The sequence below is a fragment of the Dendropsophus ebraccatus genome, chromosome 10 (genome assembly GCF_027789765.1).
Source record: "Dendropsophus ebraccatus isolate aDenEbr1 chromosome 10, aDenEbr1.pat, whole genome shotgun sequence".
Lineage (NCBI taxonomy): Eukaryota > Metazoa > Chordata > Amphibia > Anura > Hylidae > Dendropsophus > Dendropsophus ebraccatus.
The window spans coordinates 92,842,307-92,864,075 of record NC_091463.1 but is presented as its reverse complement, the minus strand read 5'-3'; the positions used below and the strand labels follow the sequence as shown (position 1 = coordinate 92,864,075).

The 21,769-nt window shown below is 43.3% G+C and overlaps 1 protein-coding gene across 1 annotated transcript in view; it reads right to left on the bottom strand.

The window, feature by feature from the left end:
• LOC138766661 (class I histocompatibility antigen, F10 alpha chain-like) overlaps positions 1-21,409 on the bottom strand; it is an 82,636-nt gene extending 61,227 nt beyond the window's left edge. The window contains exons 1-2 of the mRNA XM_069944275.1: positions 21,259-21,409; positions 6,192-6,452 (exon numbers count right to left, since the gene is read on the bottom strand). Of these exons, the coding sequence (XP_069800376.1) occupies positions 6,192-6,452; positions 21,259-21,307 (310 nt within the window). The 5' untranslated portion in view covers positions 21,308-21,409. The remainder of the gene's footprint in view (positions 1-6,191; positions 6,453-21,258) is intronic.
• Positions 21,410-21,769: the final 360 nt, after the last annotated feature.

The window sequence follows — 21,769 nt, the reverse complement described above, 5'->3', positions numbered from 1 at the left end:
AATCATTGGGACGCATCTGTTCAGTAGAGCTTGATGACATGCATATAGAACAGGTGGAATGTTCCCATGAATCAGGTAATGGCTGCTGGCATTTCGAGCAGACATTATGTCTGGACTTTCTCCTCCTTTTTTCCCCAGAGTCAGACATTCTGCAAAACATACAAGGTATATGTGTGAGCAGGACTTAAATAAACACAAGGTGGGAGATCTCCAGGTTATAACAATACCTTCTACAGCAAAAGGGATCCACTGCCCTGGCAGAGCGTGGTCCCTGACTGAAGCCGGCGGCTTTTATGGGAAAAAGCCCGCGAAATCCTGCCTCCACGCCCCCACCTCGCCCACCACCACGACGGAGCGCGAGCGCACGCGCAGATGATCCCGAGAACGCTGCCGCCATTACGCAGACTGGCAGCGGACCCGGAACCGGAAATGAAGGAGAACGCCACTCCGCGCGCCCGCCACGCCCCCCCCCGCCGCAGCGAGCGGAGACGCAGGCGCAGAGGACCGGAAGGACACCGCCGCCATCTTGGAGACTGGCGCCGGACGAGATCTACACCATGACAGGGTAACATGGGGAAAAAAATAAAGTTAAGACACTTGGGTGAGAGGCAAACACTAAGGAGTGCATACATCCAAAGGTGAGCTATAGTGCAAAGAGAAACATGATTGCATAGGTACGCTCACCTGTATGATATAACAGTGCAAAAAACACTGTACTTCATGGAGGGTTAATATAGGAAGCGATGGTGGTTTAACCCATGCACATGAACTTCAGCCGAGGGACCAGATTAACCCCGGTATACAGCTGGTAACCCTGTCAGCCCCAGGGACCGGGAGTATTCACAGTATAGAGGCCATCACCATCTTATCACTCTTCACAACCCTTCTGAACAGAGAAGAGAAAAAAATACAAGGGTCTGTGTCTTCCTTAGGCCTCTTATAGGGGATCACCAGGTGCAATGCATTAATCTTTATGTTTCTATTGCTAGATTAACCCTTCTGCTTCGGGTCAATGAGAATCCATTAACCCATTTGTGTGCTGCCGAGGACGATCAGGAAGTTAGTGTATACAGTGTAGTGTAGTATATATTAGTGTATACAGTGTAGTATATATTAGTGTATACAGTGTAGTATATATTAGTGTATACAGTGTAGTATATATTAGTGTATACAGTGTAGTGTGTATATATTAGTGTATACAGTGTAGTGTGTGTATATTAGTGTATACAGTGTAGTGTGTATATATTAGTGTATACAGTGTAGTGTATATATATTAGTGTATACAGTGTAGTGTGTATATATTAGTGTATACAATGTAGTGTATATATTAGTGTATACAGTGTAGTATATATTGGTGTATACAGTGTAGTATATATTAGTGTATACAGTGTAGTATATATTGGTGTATACAGTGTAGTATATATTAGTGTATACAGTGTGTATACAGTGTAGTGTATATATATTAGTGTATATAGTGTAGTATATATTGGTGAATACAGTAGTATATATTAGTGTATACAGTGTAGTATATATTAGTGTATACAGTGTAGTATATATCAGTGTATACAGTGTAGTATATATTAGTGTATACAGTGTGTATATATTAGGGTATACAGTGTAGTGTGTATATATAATAGTGTATACAGTGTAGTGTGTGTATATTAGTGTATACAGTGTAGTGTGTGTATATTAGTGTATACAGTGTAGTGTGTGTATAAATTAGTGTGTATACAGTGTATACAGTGTAGTGTGTGTATATTAGTGTATACAGTGTAGTGTGTGTATATTAGTGTGTGTATACAGTGTAGTGTGTATATTGGTGTATACAGTTAGTATGTATATATTAGTGTATACAGTGTAGTATGTATATATTAGTGTATACAGTGTAGTGTGTATATATTAGTGTATACAGTGTAGTGTATATTGGTGTATACAGTGTAGTGTATATATTAGTGTATACAGTGTAGTATATATCAGTGTATACAGTGTAGTATATATTAGTGTATACAGTGTAGTGTATATTGGTGTATACAGTGTAGTGTATATATTAGTGTATACAGTGTAGTATATATCAGTGTATACAGTGTAGTATATATTAGTGTATACAGTGTAGTATATATCAGTGTATACAGTGTAGTATATATTAGTGTATACAGTGTAGTGTGTATATATTAGTGTATACAGTGTAGTATATATTAGTGTATACAGTGTAGTATATATTAGTGTATACAGTGTAGTATATATTAGTGTATACAGTGTAGTGTATATATTAGTGTATACAGTGTAGTATATATTAGTGTATACAGTGTAGTATATATTAGTGTATACAGTGTAGTGTATATTGGTGTATACAGTGTAGTATATATATTAGTGTATACAGTGTAGTGTGTATATATCAGTGTATACAGTGTAGTGTATGTATATATCAGTGTATACAGTGTAGTATATATTAGTGTATACAGTGTAGTGTATATATCAGTGTATACAGTGTAGTGTATATATTAGTGTATACAGTGTAGTATATATCAGTGTATACAGTGTAGTATATATCGGTGTATACAGTGTAGTATATATCAGTGTATACAGTGTAGTATATATCAGTGTATACAGTGTAGTGTGTATATATTAGTGTATACAGTGTAGTATATATCAGTGTATACAGTGTAGTATATATTAGTGTATACAGTGTAGTGTGTATATTAGTGTATACAGTGTAGTGTATATATTGGTGTATACAGTGTAGTATATATTAGTGTATACAGTGTAGTATATATCAGTGTATACAGTGTAGTATATATTAGTGTATACAGTGTAGTATATATTAGTGTATACAGTGTAGTATATATCAGTGTATACAGTGTAGTATATATTAGTGTATACAGTGTAGTGTGTATATATCAGTGTATACAGTGTAGTATATATCGGTGTATACAGTGTATATATATTAGTGTATACAGTGTAGTGTATATATTAGTGTATACAGTGTAGTGTATATATTAGTGTATACAGTGTAGTATATATATCAGTGTATACAGTGTAGTATATATTGGTGTATACAGTGTAGTATATATTGGTGTATACAGTATAGTGTGTATATTAGTGTATACAGTGTAGTATATATTAGTGTATACAGTGTAGTATATATCAGTGTATACAGTGTAGTATATATTGGTGTATACAGTATAGTGTGTATATTAGTGTATACAGTGTAGTATATATTAGTGTATACAGTGTAGTATATATCAGTGTATACAGTGTAGTATATATTAGTGTATACAGTGTAGTATATATTAGTGTATACAGTGTAGTATATATCAGTGTATACAGTGTAGTATATATTAGTGTATACAGTGTAGTATATATCAGTGTATACAGTGTAGTGTGTATATATCAGTGTAGTATATATTAATGTATACAGTGTAGTGTATATATCAGTGTATACAGTGTAGTATATATTAGTGTATACAGTGTAGTGTGTATATATCAGTGTATACAGTGTAGTATATATCGGTGTATACAGTGTATATATATTAGTGTATACAGTGTAGTGTATATATTAGTGTATACAGTGTAGTATATATATCAGTGTATACAGTGTAGTATATATTGGTGTATACAGTGTAGTATATATTAGTGTATACAGTGTAGTATATATTGGTGTATACAGTATAGTGTGTATATTAGTGTATACAGTGTAGTATATATTAGTGTATACAGTGTAGTATATATCAGTGTATACAGTGTAGTATATATTAGTGTATACAGTGTAGTATATATTAGTGTATACAGTGTAGTATATATCAGTGTATACAGTGTAGTGTGTATATATTAGTGTATACAGTGTAGTATATATTGGTGTATACAGTGTAGTATATATTAGTGCAGGGGTACTCAACAACTTTTAGTGAAGGTCCACTTACCGGGGTCTATAGTCAGGTGAAGGTCCGAGCTGAACATCAGTAGGAAACGTGTTACTTTTAACAAACGTTCAACTATATACATACAGAATTGCTGCTTATTAGCGGGAAAACTGGCATTTTCTCTCTCTCAACAGACTTTTGATATTAGGTACAAAGGGGGTGACTGCTTTGGTAGTATATAGCCCCCTTTTGCTCCCCCAGTAGTATATAGCCCCCCTTTGCGCTCTCCCCCTGTAGTATATAGCCCCCTGTGCGCTGTCCCCAGTAGTATATAGCCCCCCCTGTGCGCTCACCCCCTGTAGTATATAGCCCCCCTGTGCGCTCTCCCCCAGTAGTATATAGCCCCCTGTAAGCTCCCCCCAGTAGTATATAGCCCCCCTGTGCACTCTCCCCAGTAGTATATAGCCCCCCTGTGTGCTACCCCCAGTAGTATATAGCCCCCCTGTGCTCTCCCCCTGTAGTATATAGCCCCCGTGTGCGCTCTCCCCCTGTAGTACATAGCCCCCTGTGAGCTTCCCCCAGTACTATATAGCCCCCCTGTGAGCTCCTCCCAGTAGTATATAGCCCCCCGTGCGCTCTCCCCCTGTAGTATATAGCCCCATGTGAGCTCCCACGTAGTATATAGACCCCCCCCCGTGCGCTCTCCCCCTGTAGTATATAGCTCCCTGTGAGCTCCCCCCAGTACTATATAGCCCCCCTGTGCTCTCCCCTGTAGTATATAGCCCCCTGTGAGGTCCCCATAGTGGTATATAGCCCCCCCTGTGCCTTCCTCCTGTAGTATATAGCCCCGTGAGGTTCCCCCAGTAGTATATAGCCCCCTGTGAGCTCCCCATGTAGTATATAGCCCCCTGTGCTCTCCCCCTGTATTATATAGCCCCCCTGTGAGCTCCCCCCCAGTAGTATATAGCCCCCCTGTGAGCTCCCCCAAGTAGTATATAGCCCCCCTGTGAGCTCCCCCCCAGTAGTATATAGCCCCCCTGTGAGCTCCCCCCTGTAGTATATAGCCCCCCCTGTGCGCTCTCCCCTTATAGATGGCCCACAGACAAAAAAACAAAACACAACTCACCTAGCACCTCGTTCCCCGCTGCGGCTGTCTTCTTCTCTTCCCGTCGGTCCGGCCCCGGCTGATACGCGCTCTGTAGGGATGTCCCGGGGATTCCCCAGCAGAGCGCGCATCAGTGACCTCAGCGTACGCCGCCGGCCTGCACTTCCGGGAAGGACAGGCCGGCAGCGTACACTGAGGTCTGTGGTGCGCGCTCTGCTGGGGAATCCCCGGGATATCCCTACAGAGCGCGTATCAGCCGGGGGCCGGACCGACACTGCCCCCAGCCCCACAGGCGTACTGCAACCTAAGGACAGTACGGCTATGGGGCGGGAGGCAGTGCGGGGGGGTGGGGAGCGGGACCTCCTAACCGCCCCGGGACGGACTGGATCCGGGGCGGTTAGGAGGTCTGACCAGGGGTCCGGACAGCTGGCCTCCGCGGTCCGGGTTTGGACCGCGGTCCGCCAGTTGAGGACCCCTGTATTAGTGTATACAGTGTAGTATATATTAGTGTATACAGTGTAGTATATATTAGTGTATACAGTGTAGTGTGTATATATCAGTGTATACAGTGTAGTATATATTAGTGTATACAGTGTAGTATTTATCAGTGTATACAGTGTAGTATATATTAGTGTATACAGTGTAGTATATATTAGTGTATACAGTGTAGTGTGTATATATCAGTGTATACAGTGTAGTATATATTAGTGTATACAGTGTAGTATATATTAGTGTATACAGTATAGTATATATCAGTGTATACAGTGTAGTATATATTGGTGTATACAGTGTAGTATATATCAGTGTATACAGTGTAGTATATATCAGTGTATACAGTGTAGTATATATTAGTGTATACAGTGTAGTGTGTATATTAGTGTATACAGTGTAGTATATATCAGTGTATACAGTGTAGTGTATATATAAGTGTATACAGTGTAGTATATATTAGTGTATACAGTGTAGTATATATCAGTGTATACAGTGTAGTATATATTAGTGTATACAGTGTAGTATATATTAGTGTATACAGTGTAGTATATATTGGTGTATACAGTGTAGTATATATTAGTGTATACAGTGTAGTATATATTAGTGTATACAGTGTAGTGTGTGTGTTCTAGTGTATACAGTGTAGTGTAGTATATATCAGTGTATACAGTGTAGTATATATTGGTGTATACAGTGTAGTATATATCAGTGTATACAGTATATCTGTCTCTCACCTCCAGTCTGGTTGAAGCGGCTCATCAGTGTCCTCACATCATGTCTCATTCCAGCCTCATGTCCTTTACTGTTCTGTGTATTATACTCCCAGTATCCCGGCTCCACTTTCTTCATCCAATCGATCTTGGGTTCCAGTTTCTTGCTGTCGGAGTTATAATTTGTTATCTCCCGATCATCCACATATCCTACTTCAGAGAACTCGGGCAGCCCGGACCCTGGAGCGGAGACGGCCGTGTAGTAATAGCGCAGAGAGTGACTGTCTGTGGGAGAGAGGAGAGTGTGAGGCTGAGGTTATATATATCCGGTAATCCGGCCGTGCTGGACCATGTCCAGCCGGGATAGCGGAGCTTACCTTACATTGTTCTCCCGTCCGCTGTGATAGCTCTGTGTATAGTATGTGGCAGCACTTCTTTATCTGCTATGTGTATAGTATGTGGCAGCACTTCTTTATCTGCTATGTGTATAGTATGTGGCAGCACTTCTTTATCTGCTATGTGTATAGTATGTGGCAGCACTTCTTTATTTGCTATGTGTATAGTATGTGGCAGCACTTCTTTATCTGCTATGTGTATAGTATGTGGCAGCACTTCTTTATCTGCTATGTGTATAGTATGTGGCAGCACTTCTTTATTTGCTATGTGTATAGTATGTGGCAGCACGTCTTTCTTTATCTGCTATGTGTATAGTATGTGGCTGCACTTACTTCTTTATCTGCTATGTGTATAGTATGTGGCAGCACTTCTTTCTTTATCTGCTATGTGTATAGTATGTGGCAGCACTTCTTTCTTTCTTTATCTGCTATGTGTATAGTATGTGGCAGCACTTACTTCTTTATCTGCTATGTGTATAGTATGTGGCAGCACTTCTTTCTTTATCTGCTATGTGTATAGTATGTGGCAGCACTTCTTTCTTTCTTTATCTGCTATGTGTATAGTATGTGGCAGCACTTCTTTATCTGCTATGTGTATAGTATGTGGCAGCACTTCTTTATCTGCTATGTGTATAGTATGTGGCAGCACTTTTTTCTTTATCTGCTATGTGTATAGTATGTGGCAGCACTTCTTTCTTTATCTGCTATGTGTATAGTATGTGGCAGCACTTCTTTATCTGCTATGTGTATAGTATGTGGCAGCACTTCTTTATCTGCTATGTGTATAGTATGTGGCAGCACTTCTTTCTTTATCTGCTATGTGTTGCTGTACAGTGATGTCAGGGAGGTCGGTATATAATCGCCCAGTGTGGGGTCACCCCTCTGAGCAGGTGACCCTGATGCTTCCTATCATGCAGACTTCTCTCAGACAATGTTTGTTGTGGAGTTTTTATACTTTTAGGCGATGTTCACACACAGTATTTTTGCTCAGGATTTTGCAACCAAAACCAGGAGTGGATTTATAACACAGAAAGGCTCTGTTCACACACTGCTGAAATTTAGTGGATGGACATTTCCCATCATGCCTGGACAGCCAAATCCAAAGCTTTAGCTGTCCAAGCATGATGGGAGTTGTAGTTTTGCAACAGCTGGAGGGCCGCAGTTTGGAGACCCATGCTATAACCGTTTGAGGAGTAGAATTGAGAAGCACTGCACTACAGCACATCACACATACACTACAGGACATCACACACTGATCACATCACACATATACACTACAGCACATCACACATACACTACAGGACATCACACACATGCACTACAGCACATCACACATACACTTCAGGACATCACACACTGATCACATCACACATACACTACAGGACATCACACATACACTACAGGACATCACACACACACTACAGGACATCACACACATGCACTACAGCACATCACACATACACTACAGGACATCACACACTGATCACATCACACATACACTACAGGACATCACACATACACTACAGGACATCACACATACACTACAGGACATCACACACTGATCACATCACACATACACTACAGCACATCACACACATACACTTGACTACAGGACATTACACACTGATCACATCACACATACACTACAGGACATCACACACATACACTACAGGACATCACACACTGATCACATCACACACACACTACAGGACATGACACACATACACTACAGGACATCACACACTGATCACATCACACATACACTACAGCACATCACACACACTACAGGACATCACACACACTACAGGACATCACACACTGATCACATCACACATACACTACAGGACATCACACACTGATCACATCACACATACACTACAGCACATCACACACACTACAGGACATCACACACACTACAGGACATCACACACTGATCACATCACACATACACTACAGGACATCACACATACACTACAGGACATCACACACTGATCACATCACACATACACTACAGGACATCACACATACACTACAGGACATCACACACTACAGCACATCACACATACACTACAGGACATCACACACACATACACTACAGGACATCACACACTGATCACACATACACTACAGGACATCAGACACTGATCACACATACACTACAGGACATCACACACTGATCACATCACACACTGATCACATCACACATATACACTACAGGACATCACACATACACTACAGGACGTCACACACTGATCACATCACACATACACTACAGGACATCACACACTGATCACATCACACATACACTACAGGACATCACACACTGATCACATCACACACACACTACATATACACTACAGGACATCACACACTGATCACATCACATATACACTACAGGACATCACACATACACTACAGGACATCACACACATACACTACAGGACATCACACATATACACTACAGGACATCACACACTGATCACATCACACACAAACTACAGGACATCACACATATACACTACAGGACATCACACACACACTACAGGACATCACACATACACTACAGCACATCACACACTGATCACATCACACATACACTACAGGACATCACACATACACTACAGGACATCACACATATACACTACAGCACATCACACATAAACTACAGGACATCACACATATACACTACAGCACATCACACATACACTACAGCACATCACACACTGATCACATCACACACTACAGGACATCACATATATACACTACAGGACATCACACACTGATCACATCACACATACACTACAGGACATCACACACACACTACAGGACATCACACATACACTACAGGACATCACACATACACTACAGGACATCACACACTGATCACATCACACATACACTACTGGACATCACACATACACTACAGGCCATCACACACTGATCACATCACACATACACTACAGGGCACCACACATACACTACAGGACATCACACATACGATACAGGACATCACACACTGATCACATCACACATATACACTACAGGACATCACACACATACACTACAGGACATCACACATATACACTACAGGACATCACACATACACTACAGGACGTCACACACTGATCACATCACACATACACTACAGGACATCACACACTGATCACATCACACATACACTACAGGACATCACACACTGATCACATCACTAATACACTACAGCACATCACACATACACTACAGGACATCACACATATACCTTACAGGACATCACACATACACTACAGGACGTCACACACTGATCACATCACACACACACTACAGGACATCACACACATACACTACAGGACATCACACATACACTACAGGACATCACACATATACACTACAGGACATCACACACTGATCACATCACACATACACTACTGGACATCACACATACACTACAGGACATCACACATACACTACAGGACATCACACATACACTACAGGACATCACACATACAGCACATCACATATACACTACATGACATCACACATATACTACATGACATCACACATACTATAGGACATCACACATACACTACAGGACATCACACATACACTGCAGGACATCACACATACACTACAGGACATCACACTACAGGACATCATCACACACACTACAGGACATCACACATACACTACAGGACATCACACACACACTACAGGACATCACACACTGATCACATCACACATACACTACAGGACATCACACATACACTACAGGACATCAGTTTTCCTTTAACCCTTTAAGGACCTTTTTCGTTTTTGCGTTTTCGGTTTTTCCTCCTTGTGTGTAAAAGGCCATAGCACTTGCATTTTTCCACCTAGAAACACATATGAGCCCTTATTTTTTGCGTCACTAATTGTACTTTGCAATTACAGGCTGAATTTTTGCATAAAGTACACTGCGAAACCAGAAAAAAATTCAAAGTGTGGTGAAATTGAAAAAAAAAAAAACGCATTTCTTTTATTTGGGGGGAATGTGTTTTTACGCCATTCGCCCTGGGGTAAAACTGACTTGTTATACATGTTCCTCAAGTTGTTACGATTAAAACGATATATAACATGTATAACTTATATTGTATCTGATGGCCTGTAAAAAATTCAAACCATTGTTAACAAATATACGTTCCTTAAAATCGCTCTATTCCCCGGCTTATAGCGCTTTTATCCTTTGGTCTATGGGGCCGTGTCAGGTGTCATTTTTTGCGCCATGATGTGATCTTTCTATCGGTACCTTGATTGCGCATATACGACTTTTTGATCGCTTTTTATTAAATTTTTTCTGGATTTGATGCGACCAAAAATGCGCAATTTTGCACTTTGGGATTTTTTTGCGCTGACGCCGTTTACCGTGCGAGATCAGGAATGTGATTAATAGTTCGGGCGATTACGCACGCTGCGATACTAAATATGTTTATTTATTTATTTACTTTTATTTATAACCTGGGAAAAGGGGGGTGATTCTGACTTTTATTAGGGGAGGGGGCTTTTTACTAATAACAACACTTTTTTTTTTTTTTTTTTACACATATACTAGAAGCCCCCCTGGGGTTAGGGTTATTCCCCCTGGGGTTAGGGTTATTCCCCCCTGGGGGACTTCTAGTATATATACTTTGATCTCTCATTGAGATCTCCGCAGTATAGATATGCTGCAGAGATCAATGAGATTGGCACTCGTTTGCTTTCGGCTGCTGCAGCCGAAAACAATGAGTGCCCAGCCGGGGACGGCGCCATCTTGGACAAGTCCCCGGCCGGCATCAGGTCCCGGAGGAGCGATCTCCCCCACTAGACACCAGGGAAACGTTGCCTCCGGTAATCGGAGGCAGCTGTCAACTTTGACAGCTGCCTCCAATTAACTAATTAGCGGGCACGGCGATCCGACCGTGTCCGCTAATAGCGGCGGTCCCGGGCTACATGCGGCACCCGGGATCGCGGCGCTTCAAAGCGGGGTCGCCGCGCAGCTCCGCTTTGAAGTGCTATAGATAACATATGACGTATGGGTACGTCATATGTCCTTAAAGGGAACCTGTCACCCCCCGTGCCGGGGTGACAGGCTCCCGACCCCCCGTTAGAGCCCCCTATACTCACCTAATCCTGCCGGGTCCCGCTTCTGGATCCGGTCGGGTGACGGAGATCTCAGCCGCTGCAGCCCGGCGCGCGCGCTGAGAGATGAGTCCAACGCTCATAGAGAATGACGGAGCGCTGGACTCTCCTGTCATTCTCTATGGGTGTTGGACTCATCTCTCAGCGCGCGCGCCGGGCTGCAGCGGCTGAGATCTTCATCACCCGACCGGATCCAGAAGCGGGACCCGGCGGGATTAGGTGAGTAAAGGGGGCTCTAACGGGGGGTCGGGAGCCTGTGACCCCGGCACGGGGGGTGACAGGTTCCCTTTAAGAGGTTAATCAGGCAATGAACATGTGGGGAAGGGGCTGGGAGATGTTACTATGCCACAGCCATATTGGGGGCAAGCATATCAGTGATTGGTCAGCCACATCAGGTGACCTGGGTGTATATGAACTTAGGTTACAAAAACATCCAACAGTCCTTTCCAATTGAATTTTTTTTCCAGGGACAATTTGGCTTTGATGATGAGAGATGTGGCTTATTGTGGGTGTGGTTTGCTGGGGTGTGGCCTATTGTGGGTGTGGCCAGTCACTTGGCGGGGTTTCTCTGGGTGTGGTTTGCAGCACATGATTTGTCACTGGGTAAAAGTATACATATATAAAGGTAATGTAGCAGAGCTGAATATGTCACCGCAGACAGGTGCACTGTGATATTACAATGAATTGCTCCAAATGACAAACCCCACTCTGCTGCATTTTACAAATACCCCTCTACTACATTCATATCGCAGGGGACTTATACCCCCCAGGCAATTCTATATATCTCACAGGCAATTCTATATATCTCACAGGCAATTCTATATATCTCACAGGCAATTCTATATATCTTACATGGGGATTTTGATACAGATTCGCCACTGACTTGCTGCACAGGGTGGAATACACAGCTAGTCTGCGGCAGTGTGTACAGTAGAGACCTCTAGGTAGAGGCGGAGATGCACATGGCTGTGCGCTTCACCCCCCAGCTTGGCGCTCAGTCTGTGTAACTATAATACACAGCAGAGGTGCTGTAGTGCAGGATATACTACTTGTAGCATGGCCGGGTACTCAGACACCCATGGCCGGTCTGGGCACCTTCACAAGGCCTCTGGGTGCGGCTACAGGAACAGGCAGCAGTTTTACTGTGTCTTGGACTCTCTTGCACTTGTATATATAAAGTAGCACTCCGCTTTCCTGTTTGTTTTCCGGCTACAGGTTCCCTGGTGTTGATGATCAGTTTCCCATGGCACGGTGTCATTCCGGTGCTCCAATGCAGTTCAGATCCCACTGAGGGTTACGCCACATCTCTTCTGACCCCTCTTCTTTCTCCAGGACTTTTGTAGACCAGAAGCTGTCATGGAGATGCATTAACCCCTTCGGGACCAGGCTAATTTTTGTTTTTGCGTTTTCGTTTTTTCCTCCTTGTGCTTAAAAGGCCATAGCACTTGCACCTAGAAACCCACATGAGCCCTTATTTTTTGCGTCACTAATTGTACTTTGCAATGACAGGCTGAATTTTTGCATAAAGTACACTGCGAAACCAGAAAAAAATTCAAAGTGTGGTGAAATTGAAAAAAAAAAAACGCATTTCTTTTATTTGGGGGGATTGTGTTTTTACGCCATTCGCCCTGGGGTAAAACTGACTTGTTATATATGTTCCTCAAGTTGTTACGATTAAAACTATATGTAACATGTATAACTTATATTGTATCTGACGGCCTGTAAAAAATTCAAACCGTTGTTAACAAATATACGTTCCTTTAAAATCGCTCCATTCCCAGGCTTATAACGCTATTATCCTTTGGTCTATGGGGCTGTGCGAGGTGTCATTTTTTGCGCCATGATGTGTACTTTCTATCGGTAAATTGATTGCGCATATACGACTTTTTGATCACTTTTTATTACATTTATTCTGGATTTAATGCGACCAAAAATGCGCAATTTTGCACTTTGGGATATTTTGGCGCTTACGCCGTTAACCGTACGAGATCAGGAATGTGATTAATTAATAGTTCGGGCGATTACGCACGCGGCGATACCAAACATGTTTATTTATTTATTTACTTTTATTTATAACCTGGGAAAAGGGGGGTGATTCACACTTTTATTAGGGGAGGGGGCTTTTTACTATTAACAACACTTTTTTTTTTCTTTACACTTATACTAGAAGCCCCCCCGGGGTTAGGGTTATTCCCCCTGGGGTTAGGGTTATTCCCCCCTAGGGTTAGGGTTATTCCCCCCTGGGGTTAGGGTTATTCCCCCCTAGGGTTAGGGTTATTCCCCCCTGGGGTTAGGGTTGTTCCCCCCGGGGTTAGGGTTATTCCCCCTGGGGTTAGGGTTATTCCCCCTGGGGGACTTCTAGTATATACACTTTGATCTCTCATTGAGATCTTTGCTGTATAGTTATACAGCAAAGATCAATGAGATCGGCACTCGTTTGCTTCCGGCTGCTGCAGCCGGAAACAAACGAATGCCAAGCCGGGGACGGCGCCATCTTGGATGAGTCCCCGGCCGGCATCAGACAGGGAGATCGCTCCTCCGGGACAACGTCCCGGAGGAGCGATCTCCCCCACTAGACCCCAGGGAAGTGCTGCAGTTGGTAATCGGATGCAGCTGTCATGTTTGACAGCTGCATCTGATTACTGTATTAGCGGGCACGGCGATCGGACCGTGCTCACTAATACCGGCGGTCCCGGGCTACAAGCGGCACCCGGGGCCGCCGAGGTTCAGTTACGTCCTCGTGCGGTAAAGGGTTAAGGACACTGATTTCTGTCCTCTTTATATTTGGCATAGTTGGAAACGAGGTCACATGGGCACCAGTGGGATATGAACGACATCGTAGCCCCAGAATGACGCCACGTGGCAGGAAACTGATCACCGGGCAGGGAGCTGGTCCTCCTCTCTTCTCTCCTCCAGTCTGTGAGCCGCAGGGACGGATCCTCCAGCAGGTGTGATGACCTCTTATTATTTTGCTTCCTGGAAAGATCCCGTCCCGGCTGCTCATCGACTAATGAAAATGAATGGAGGATCAGGATGCTGGCGGCTCATAATCCTTCATTCTCTGCAATATAATGGAAGGGCCCCCAATGCTATAGCATTGGAGACACATGAGGTCAAAGGCCTGGAATTGGTTTCTGCTCTTCTCTCTCCCCCACTGTTTCCCTTAATACAGGTCTGTATGTCTGAGGTAAGCCGGGTCGCTATTGGCCTGCGGCGTTGTGACGTCACGTCTCTGGGCACATGTGAGGGTCGCTATGCCAGATGTGCAGACAGTGGTGATTGGTTGAAGTACCTGAGCGGGAAAAGGAGCTGGTTATTTATAGTCAGCGTCCTGTGCTCAGTCGGATCCTGGAGCAGCAAAAGCGTACACCCCCCTTTTTAATAAAGAGTCCTTTAAGCCATGTCACAATGTTTTATTAAGATGGGGTAATGGTCACGGGGACATGCTCGGTGGGCCAGCTATGATATGAAGTTCACTGGAATTGTTATTTTATGAATTTATTTTTTCTTTTAAAAGAAGTTATTTATGAAATGTTCTATTTAATAAAAAAATTATTAATTAATAAAACATTGTGGCCAGTTCACACCAGTAAAAGTTGTCAGTCTTTATTTAAGGTGATGTTATGAAATAATAGAAAATGGGCCTTCAGTCTTCATGTCAGTCCGCTGATAGTGAGTGGGCCAACATTATAGTGAGACAACAAATTGGTGGGGTGGGCACCGCATATGACAAATGATATATATATATATATATATATATATATATATATATATATATATATATATAGTGCAAAACATAGCTAGCCAAAAAGGACATATATGAACAGAAAAGAAAACAGCTGCTAGACTAACAAAAAGTAATGCACACCCAAAATGACAATACTTTATTGACAACCAACAAAAACAGTAATGTTAAAACCACTTAAAAAGGCCTCATAGGCCAAGATGTAACTACACAAGTGCCCTAAGGGATAAACAGGGCAACAAGTAATGTGCCAGGTGGGATAAGACCCTCACAATAAATGTTTTTCATTCTTGTATAGTGCAATACTGGCAGGACATTTATTGTGAGGGTCTTATCCCACCTGGCACATTACTTGTTGCCCTGTTTATCCCTTAGGACACTTGTGTAGTTACATCTTGGCCTATGAGGCCTTTTTAAGTGGTTTTAACATTACTGTTTTTGTTGGTTGTCAATAAACTATTGTTATTTTTCTGAAATATTGGGTGTGCATTACTTTTTGTTAGTCTAGCCGCTGTTTTCTTTTCTGTTCAAACATTATAGTGAGGGCGGCATCCCTAGAGGCTGCACAGCGGCAGCTCCTAGGAATGCTTAAAGTGAACATTCCCACCGAAATATCATGGCACCCCTGGCGGGTTCTCATGGCGCGGCACCCCGGTTGGGAACCACTGATGTAGACAATCATTGATTGATTTTTTTTTTTTTTTTTGCACGTCCTTAAAAGTTTATATGTACAGCTATATGTTCATATACATTTTTACACTTTTTTGCATAAGAACATAACCCTTTTTTATAAAATAAAGTATTTCAGGTAGATAAAGTTGGTTTCCCTCTTACTGCACAGTAGGGTTATGACTTTTTACCCTTTTTGAAAATTTTAAACCTCCGGCACCCATTGTAATTTCCTTTTTGCCCTAAAGTAAAATGAAAAATCACAGTACTTCATGCTGTAAAGCATAAAAAAAAACCTGTAAATATGAAAAGTTTTGGTCTAAAACAACAACTGTCATAATGTGCAGGCTCCGTCCTGCTTCTGCTATTTCTTTTTTTAATATCCTTGAACAAAAAAAAATAGAAATTACAGCATTAAAATATGGGTTCCCTCCTGCTCCTATGTTGTTAGGAAGCAACTTTTTTTTTCCCTCAAGGAAAAAAAAGTTAGTTCTATCCATATTCTGGGTGGGTTCACATGTACCATAATCTTAGTGGATTTCATGCTGCAAGTTCACAACTAAATCCGCAGCGATTCCCTTACGGTCAGTTTGTATGGGTTTACATACTCGCAACATATTTTTCATTCCTCTGTGAGTATGTAAAGCCTCATTCCCCCTAACCCGCCGTGACCTGGTGAATACATCCACGCTCCGGATTGTTCTGTGGCTCCCTGATGTGCCTCTCAGCCAATCAGTGGCTGCAGGCGGCAGGACAGGGCACTGATTGGCTGAGCGGGACGTCAGGGAGCTGGAAACCACAGAACCAGCTGGAGCACAGACAGGTAAAGTATTCACCGGCAGGTTAAGGGGGACGAGGCTTTACATACTCGTAGCGGAAAGAAAAATTCACACCAAGTATGTAAACCCATACAAAGTGACCGTACTGCAAATCCACTGCCATTACGGTACGTGTGAAGCTGCCCTAAGGGAATCTTATGTGCTCTATCAGCTAAACGCCATTCACTGTACATTTCCGTATGACTCTGTCCTCTTCCTACATTGTTACTGAATTAACATTTTCAAAAAGGTTAATGAGTAATAACCCTACTGCGCATGCCTGGCAATGATAAGTGCGGGATGTTACACTTTATCAGCTAGGAAAAAATTACAGATATAAAGACTCCCTTCCCCCCAAGTGATGTCACCATCTCTGCCCGTCCAGCTACATCCCAATCTCCCGGTCATATACACATATACAAATATATATATATTGGGATATTTAGGAGAAGTGGGACATGATTACATAATGCGGCCCTGTGCAGAATCTCATGATTGTGCAATAGTCTGCCGTGAAATAAGATGCTCTGCTACAGCTTTAAGTGGGGTGGGAGGACTATGATGAACAGCTAAGGGAAAGCACTGCATTCTGGGAATTGTGCAATTTCCAAACATCCTAGATCCGTCAGCATGTTGCTAATTTATGGGTTATATCCCACACTTCCAGGAAAGCTACAAAGTGTCCGGCTCCTTATTACAGTTGAATGTGAGGCTGTATTTGACAGAGCGAGGAGCCATTAGCCCTCTGCCCTGACAATCACCCTTGTGGCCGCAGGCAGCATTATGCTTCTCATTACAGCTTCACTATATATTTTATAGTAGTTGCATGAGGTTAGGAAACGGGTCTCTGTGTCTCGCCTCCCCCTCCCCACCACCAAACAACAGCATCCATTGGCGGTGTCTTGGATTGTTTCTACTGTAGTATATTTAAAGGGATATTCCCATCGTTCATTTTGATCTTTTAACATGTTCTTAAATCGTCGTTCGCAAAAAAATTTGTCGATCGTTCCGTGTAAATAGTCGTTCACTGATTTTACCTATGTGCGAGATAGGCTTAAGCGTTCGCAAAACGAATTTTCTATACGATATATCATTCAATCTAAATGCTGATTGTTATAAAAAAAAATTGTTACTTCGAAATCGTACGATTGGGCGAATTATCGCTCCGAGTAAACTTAGCATTAGAGAGGACAAAGTCAGGGATCATCCCAGAGCCCACGTCGTGAACCAGTCTAAAAGTGCAGGACAGAATCCACTAGAAGAAAGGAACTGATCCGGATAGCGCAAAGTTGCTAGAAGCCTAGGCACTCTATCTCGCAGAGCAGGTGTAATCAGAAAATTCTGACCATTCTGCTCAACTCAAGTAACAAGGTCTGGGGCTTGTGTCATCCTCATAGGACGGGTCTCCCGACACTGGTGGGCAATAGGTGGTGCAAAGACCAAAGAGTCAAAACACGGGCACAAGTATTCTCTCTACTCTCAAGTATTCTACTTATTCTACCTCCAAAGTTCCAGGAAGAGCACAGTACTACTTCGGTTGGGTCTCTCTCAACATTCTCCTGTATACTCTTTTGAACTTCTTCTACCTCTCAGCACGTAACTCAGCCAGCACGGCTGTATCACTGTTCTCGACACAGATCCTGCCTCTAGAGTCTAAAGTAATTTATCAAGTCAAAAGTATATTCTATATTCTTGTATCAAGTATTTTTACAGTAAAGAAAAGTCTATTTATTGTAACGGGACTCTGTAATTCTTCTTCCAGCACCTACACAGTCATAGCAGCTTCCTTGGGTCATCTCCCCTTTCTGTGGGTGGCGGTACCAATAGTCCGGGTGGGTCACAACGCTCCGGACCACTCGCATAAGCGCCCAAGGGACTCTCTCACAGCCCGGCAGGTCACCGACCACAGAGGAAAGGTTGTAGCCAGCCTCACTAAAATAAAAGCAGGTGTGCCAGTATACCTGTGTGCCCAAATGGCACTGGCGTCACGACAACATACCACCTGGCTGAGCTATACCCAGACCAACCACTACTTCAGTGAAGTCACACAACACCATCTAGCAAGTGACCGGTCATCCACCACACTGGTGGTTGCACACCACAAAAGCTCGTCTGTTATTGGCAACCTGCCACCTCCTGCAGCCACATGTAGGTTATAGGGGCCCCTATCTCAGGACACCAGAAACATCTCCTCAATAGGAATAGGCGCTGTACATGGGACAATAAACTAGACCCTGTAATGTCACACACAGTCTCTATAACTTTATTATTTGTATTAGACCAATATTATTCATGTAATGAAACGTAATTGTATATGTGAAGCAGCATGGCCGACCTCTCCTAATGTTGTGACCCCTCATTGGCTCCATGGCGCCCCCTATCTGTGCTCTGTGTACCTGTGCTGCAGCTGCTGTAGTTCTGTGCCCGGTCACTGGGGGGAGACACTTGGCCTGGTCTGTGACTGCAGCACAATACAACTTATTCCAGGTGACTTCCCTGATATCCCAGGAGAGAAGAGACCCAGCCGGCTCCTCACTATTACACACTGGGGTTGTGTCACCTGGTACAGTTATGTGGCGGTAATTTATAATGATGATACGATGGCGCTCATGTCTCCTGGTGTAATCTGCCGCAGTCTTTACATGATGAGTCAGCGATTATTACACCCAGGTGTCTGAGCAGGACAGTCCTCCAGGGTGGGATTATTATATACAGGTGTCTGAGCGGCACAGTCCTACGGGTGAGATTATTATATACAGGTGTCTGAGCGGCACAGTCCTACGGGTGAGATTATTATATACAGGTGTCTGAGCGGCACAGTCCTACGGGTGAGATTATTATATACAGGTGTCTAAGCGCCACAGTCCTCCAGGGTGGGATTATTATATACAGGTGTCTGAGCGGCACAGTCCTCCGGGGTGGGATTATTATATACAGGTGTCTAAGCTGCACAGTCCTCTGGGGTGGGATTATTAAATACAGGTGTCTAAGCGGCACAGTCCTCCGGGGTGGGATTGTTATATACAGGTGTCTGAGCGGCACAGTCCTCCGGGGTGGGATTATTATATACAGGTGTCTAAGCGGCACAGTCCTCCGGGGTGGGATTATTATATACAGGTGTCTAAGCGGCACAGTCCTCCGGGGTGGGATTATTATATACAGGTGTCTGAGCGGCACAGTCCTCCGGGGTGGGATTATTATATACAGGTGTCTGAGCGGCACAGTCCTCCGGGGTGGGATTATTATATACAGGTGTCTGAGCGGCACAGTCCTCCGGGGTGGGATTATTATATACAGGTGTCTGAGCGGCACAGTCCTACGGGTGAGATTATTATATACAGGTGTCTAAGCGGCACAGTCCTCCGGGGTGGGATTATTATATACAGGTGTCTGAGCGGCACAGTCCTCCGGGGTGGGATTATTATATACAGGTGTCTGAGCGGCACAGTCCTCCGGGGTGGGATTATTATATACAGGTGTCTGAGCGGCACAGTCCTTCGGGGTGGGATTATTATATACAGGTGTCTGAGCGGCACAGTCCTACGGGTGAGAATATTATATACAGGTGTCTGAGCGGCACAGTCCTCTGGGGTGGGATTATAGACTACAATTAACATCCCATCCCCCATTATTACAGTATAGTCTATGTGTATATATAGAGGGGGATGTGGTGAGATGTGGGGGGACACCGCAGAGTCTGTGATACATAGATGGAGATTTATCATTAGTCTCATAAGATACAGGAAGGTATAAGGCAGAGAATATGGCGCCTGCAGTGTATGTGGCGCAGCTCACTAGGCGTGTTACACACACATGTCTCCTTACACCTCCTATGGCCGATATACATACACACTGATATCTCTCCTTACACCTCCTATGGCTGATATACATATACACTGATATCTCTCTACAATACACTGATACATGAACTACAATGACCGCACAACCCAGCACATAAATACCACATAATAACAAGTGATGAGCGAATAGTGAGATATTCGAATATTCGTACGTATATCCCGCAAATATTTGAATATCCGATCGAATATTCGATCCCATTAAAGTCTATGGGAACAAGTATTTGATTAGTGAAAAACATCTATTTGATCATTTGGAGGTTGAAACCGGAAGCTGGGGGATTTGAACGCTTATCGAATGTTTATCGAATATTCGCGGGATATTCGTACGAATATAGAATATTCGAATATCTCACTATTCTATAGAATATCTATTCGATCGAACAGTATTCGCTCATCACTAACACAATAACCATGTAATAGAAGGTATAATACCTGCCCCCCCTCCGTACTCACCAGCATACACCGCAGACAGGTGAAGGAGAAGCACAATGAGGGGGAACATCTTCCTCCTCCTCTATCTGATAGATTGGGGGCTCCGAGGGACAAGAACACAAGTGTCACCCGAGACCCAGCAGTGACAGAGACTCCAGCCAGGGCTTTATATACTGGGGGCGGAGCTCAGCTCTGATTGGACGACACTTACAGCTTCCTCCAATAGGAAAATGACTCTGCAGCTGGTCAGCAGTTACCGGGCAGAGTGAGGCCGCAGAGGTTAGACGCCGAGAAAGAGAAAGTGAAAGCCGGAGATTTTCTAGAAATAATGAAGATTTATATAGAAACTTCTGGAATCTCAGGATGTGGATAAGAGGCGGCAACATAGTGATCAGGGCGGAATAAGGCAGAGGCCGGGGGGGTTCCTCCTGGGGCTGTAGGGGGCGCTAACAATCCACCAATCATCGAAGCATAACATGGACATGGTTGACCATGTTTTTCTGTATGTTGAAATAAAACATACGTTTTGTTC